Source organism: Limulus polyphemus, unplaced genomic scaffold, assembly GCF_000517525.1.
Source record: "Limulus polyphemus unplaced genomic scaffold, Limulus_polyphemus-2.1.2 Scaffold3955, whole genome shotgun sequence".
Lineage (NCBI taxonomy): Eukaryota > Metazoa > Arthropoda > Merostomata > Xiphosura > Limulidae > Limulus > Limulus polyphemus.
The window spans coordinates 28,860-34,290 of NW_013669565.1; the positions used below are offsets into that span (position 1 = coordinate 28,860).

Sequence of the window (5,431 nt, forward strand, 5' to 3'; positions counted from 1 at the left end):
AAAAAAAAAAAAAAAAAAAAAATACTTCAATAAAATGCCCCACAGTGGCATAGCAGTATGTCTGTGGACTTATAACGCTAGAGACCGGGTTTCGACACCCGTGGTGGACAGAGCCCAAATAGCCCATTATGTAGCTTTGTGCTTAACTTCAAATAAACAAACAAGCAAACAATTCAATAAAATTTACTCTGTGATGATAGCTTATTTTTAAACTAAAATTTCAATAAAATCCTTTTTCTCGTGGATGGTGAACATTATTGAATGCCAAGTATGGGTACATAGTTGTAGAAAAGGCCCAATAGCCCTCCACAGGAACTAGAAGTTATACCTGCCCAGAGGCGGATATTTCTGCTTGTTCTAATAATAAGGAAACTGATAGTTACGTATAGTTTTAATATATATTATGAAAAACTTTATTTGCTCGTACAAAAAGCAACAAAATAATTTTCAAATTTTGATACCTGCATTGTTTGTGTTGGCATGAGATACTTTACGCACTATTATAATTATAAAAAGAGTAACCGCGTTAATTCAAGCATGCTTTAAGTAAAGACCAGTGAAAATTTAGTTTAATGCATGTACATATTTTAGGATATTAAATATTTTCTATTATGAAAAAAAAAAAGAAGTGAGGACAAATTATGTGATGAAGCAGTCGTTTACTTATATACTTACATCAGCCATTAAAGTTATCTAATTTTTAAAGAAAAAATAGAGAAAAGACAAAAATAAAATAAAAAAGTCTTAATCACACGGTACATCACATTATGATACTTAGTTAATGTAATGAATAGGGTTTGTTTTGTAATTCGGTCTAAACAGAAATTACATTATTTTTAATTATAAAATTAAAGCATCATATTGTTTACTTTATAAAAACAAACCAACATACCTTCCAATTGGTCCAGTCTCAATTTGGTGACAAAAGTGTCGCATGCCCATTGTCAACAAGAAAGCAGAAGCACACATTGCGACAGTAATTAGAGTAGTAAACAATAAGGCTGGTGGAATTAGTCTCCAGGGGTTTGGAACACTTCAATTTGATCAGAAAAAAAGAAAAACGCTTTTATCAGATTAAAATGCAAAATCACAGTGGCGACTTTTTCTCGCTTTTATCTCTTTCAACATAAAAGTGAAAGTAACTAGCCTCGTATGTTGTATTTAGTTCTTTTAAAAAAGTATATATATATATTATACATATATAATGTACTGTAATTTTCAGAAATGGTTGAGACTGTTAATCAGGGCTGAGGAGTAAGCTACCATTTAAGTGGAGGTACAAGCTGTAAGTGGTTTGTTATAAGAATTATTTTGCTTTGTTGTTTTAGTTTATGGAATTAAGACGAACCAAAATTTTCTAAGCTCGTCGAACCTTGTGGGACAGTACTGGAATTGCGCCCGAAAATATTAACAAAAGTCAGGGTACCCAACTGGTGAATTAATGCATTCTCATAATTATAAGTAAAAAGTATATAAAATTGGATATATTAATTACTAGGTTAAATTTGAATTCTGATTATGTAGGTAACTTGTTTTGATGAGAAGTTAGTGAAAATATCAAAGATGTCTACAACTATATTCCTGCTACGATTGCATGACTAACTTATTGATAAGAAGCAATAGCTAATATATTTTAATTATACTGCATCTAATACCAACTTATTAAGGTTTTAAGTACTTTACTATGATAATTAGAGGTTTTTGCTCAGATTTAGTTATTATTGTGGATACTGATTGTAAAATTGATTTGAGTAATTTCAGTCCTTACCCAATTGCTCCTATGTTTCCATTTCCAGAACAAACGCAAAAAAACCATATTAATGTCAACCCATATACAAAAGATGCAACCAGCATGAAGCTACAAAAGTTACACGAATGACTTGATCCCCATTTTGTCCGCTTCTCTGCATATATATCTGTCACAAAACGAAAAGAGTCGTTTTTGCCGGGAACCATGACAACAACAATATCGCTATAAAGAGGACAATGGCCATTAAATTTTTTCTCGTTTACAGAAAAAAAAATAGCACCTGTAAGTGAAGATGCTATAGCAATCGCATAAAATGTTATATGGGAAATTTTCCAATATATTAGTTTAAAAGAGCCCTCTTGAGCATTATAGCTAGTGGCCATTAGAAAAATTTTTGTTTCAACAAAATATCCTTATATACAGACGAAATGTTAGGCGTCCGTTACCATACAAAGTAACAGCAGTTCTAGAACTAGTGGAAAAGAAATATATTACTTGCCAAATGAATATATAGCAATAGCGCCATCTATTATTGTCTTTGCACAGTCAGTACCTCGAGTAAATCTAAATTACCGTTGGATATATAGAGATTTATACACATCTAACTTTATTATCAGTTGAAATTTTATTATTGGAATTTCGAAGAAATAATTTTCAGACTATTAAGGTCTGTAGTAAGAAAACTTATATTATATTAAAATAAATAATTTTACACTGAGTTGTTTTTAAACTATCAATTTGGTTGTTATTATGCTCAGAGTGAAAATGGGAGTTTTTTTAGGTTAGTGATGAAACAGTTTTCCCCATAAATAACTTTGAATATGAAACGTTAAATTATAATAACCGTGTTGTTATTTCATGATCTATTTGGATTATAAGACCCTTTACAGGTAATAATAGTATGTATTTGTATTTTTTATTTATTCTGAAAATTGTTTGATTGATTATTTTATTTACATATAATGCTACGATATTATAATGGCCTGTAGTCTATTAATTTAATGTGTTCTAAATATTAGTGGGGGGCCGGTTCTTCACAAGAACTCGTGGCAATCTGTGTATTTGATATCTTCAGTAAGTCTGATATTCACACAAAATACATTTTAATTCTTCATTTCTTGTGTCTACTTGAAAAAGTTTCAATTTCAAGAATGTCATTCTTTTGGCTTGTTATTGATAAGGTAAGTCTCTTTAAGTAGAATTCTTATATTTTGTATATAATTTTTTCTTTTTTTATAATAATACTAATAGTAATACTAATAGCGGATATTTCACGTATAAATGGTAACTTAAGTTATAATCATATATCACCCGTTGTATTGCCTCCCAAATTTGTTTCTGTAATATTACCAGTTTCAATACTATTACTTAAGACTTATTTTGTAGTGCATGCTATTATGTTAATAGTACGGCCCAGAAATTATGGTGCCTAAAGTAAAGGTAAGGCTCGCATGTTCATTGTTTGGATATGTTTGTAACCTAAAATGAAGTTAAGATACACCATTACTACTAGTAGTAGTATTAATACTAATAACTACAAATTCATTATACTTATAAAAAAACGTTTTGATACTTTCAGTTTCACATGTTCTTATCAATTCACTTTTGTTTGCCTAATGATAATATTAGAAAGGTATCTACAAAGGGCCAAAAATATATTTTAAATATTTTCAAAAGTCATTACAAAATTGCCATTCTTTAGAGAAATTATGAAACACTGCTCTCCAGTGCAAAATGGTAAAAGTTACAGTGCCATTTTCTGATAAACTGTTTGAACAACGGAATTATCTCTTAAGATTGTACTCTTGTATTACCAAATGATATACAAAGAAACAAGAACAGCTGTTTGATAACCAGGAAAAAATTAATTTGAAAGCATTTTGAAAAGACAAAATCAAGAGCAAATTAAACCTTTTACAATTACCAAAAAAACTGCATATGAACTTGAAGCACGTATTTCTACAGCCTATGGAAAACATTTATTCAAAACAGCAAATATTTTTGTTTCAAGGAAGTTAAAGTATGAAGAGGTAAGTGTCAAAAATAAATTGATTAATTTTTAAAAAGAAGTATATAGTGTAAAGCTTCCAAACCAGATGAGAATATTGCAAACCTGTCATTTTACAGAAATAGAAGTAAAGCTAGATTATGGTTTTTCATTATATTTCAGAAATGCTGCCCCTGACCTTGACTTAGTATTGAATGTTTTCAAATCAGTTAACGACAAGAAAAATTTGGATTTGAATGTTTTAATTGAATCTCTGCACCACACATTTACAATAGGCAATTCCTCATTTTTTCATAGAAACCTTAAGAAAACTAAAGAAGAATAAGGATATAGTAGTAACTAAATTGCCTTCCTTGGTAAATCTGCATACAAAGCAATACTTGATTCCACATAAACTTGTTTCATAATAGTGTATTTTAACTTTATTTTAGATTACACTGTATTATGCATTTACTTACTATTAACATGTTTGTAAGCTAAACAGATAACTCTTCTATAAGTCAAAGTATTCTAACTTACTAATAATAATTTCCAAAAATACTGTAGGAAATAGTAAGGTAACTTAAGCCTAGTGACACTGGTAAATGCAAAATAAGCTTTCATTGTCAGATTTATCTTAACCATAACTTGATGCCAGTGTATTTTGGCATTTTTACCCTTTTAATTTGATATTATTCTTTGGAAAACTTTTATACCTGCCTGAGTTAAGATACCTAGTTTTAAAGTAAAGAAATGGTTGTCAAGAGTTTGAATTTACATGGGTTACAATAAGGCATTTCAAGGGTAGACATCAGGACCAAACAAGGTTTTCCACAGGGTTTGAAAGAAGGTCAAAGATCAGATATATAAGCTTCTCTCTTTCAGTTTTGGTAGGTAAATAGAATGGACTGGTGCCTGAGGATTGGTGAATTGCTTTTATTACTTTATTTGTAAAGGGGTGTTTTAGGTTGTCCTGGAAATTATAGGCCTTCTAGTCTAACTTCTGTAGAGACTGATTTAATGAAGTATAGTATCATAAATTAAACTAATATAGATTCACCAAAGGGAAATCTTGCCTTACTAATATGTTAACATTTTTTGGGGACATTACTTGCTATCTGTACAAAGAAAAGGGTGTGGATAATAGGATTTGGGGAACCAAATTAATAGTGTGGCTGAAGAAAAGAATCTTGGCATACTGGGGGAAAAGTCAATTAAGCCATCAAAGCAGTACTTTGTTGCTGGTAGTAAAGCTAAGCTTATATAGTTTTTATGTGTATTTATAGATATATTGATTGCAAGTAAAAAAAGAGGTAAATGTCTATAAATATGATTCTTAGACATCATTTGCAATATTGCTTACAGTTTTGGTCTCCATATTCTAATAAAGGATATTGACTTATTGGAGAAGGTTTAGAAATGGGTTACCAGGATTATTCCAGGTATGAAGGAGTTAACTTATGGTGATTGATTAAGATATTCTTTTCTCTTAAGGTGATCTTATTGCAGTTTTACAATGTAATGTGGGGGATTAATAGGATTCTGATTTCTTTTTTGCTGTATTCTGAAGACAATAGAATTGTCAGGTTTTAGGTATGACCAGATTCTGTGACTTGTAGGTGATAAACAAACAGCACACAGTCCACTTGCTTTAAAATATTATATTAAAAGAATTCAAACATAATTGAATAGAG

At 30.1% G+C, this 5,431-nt stretch overlaps 1 protein-coding gene across 1 annotated transcript in view; it reads right to left on the bottom strand.

Annotated features, from left to right (window-relative positions):
• The window catches only part of LOC111088529, a 19,931-nt gene that overhangs the window by 10,160 nt on the left and 4,340 nt on the right, over positions 1–5,431 (bottom strand). The window contains exons 2-3 of the mRNA XM_022398957.1: positions 1,769–2,030; positions 893–1,033 (exon numbers count right to left, since the gene is read on the bottom strand). Coding sequence (XP_022254665.1) covers positions 893–1,033; positions 1,769–2,030 — 403 coding nt within the window. The remainder of the gene's footprint in view (positions 1–892; positions 1,034–1,768; positions 2,031–5,431) is intronic.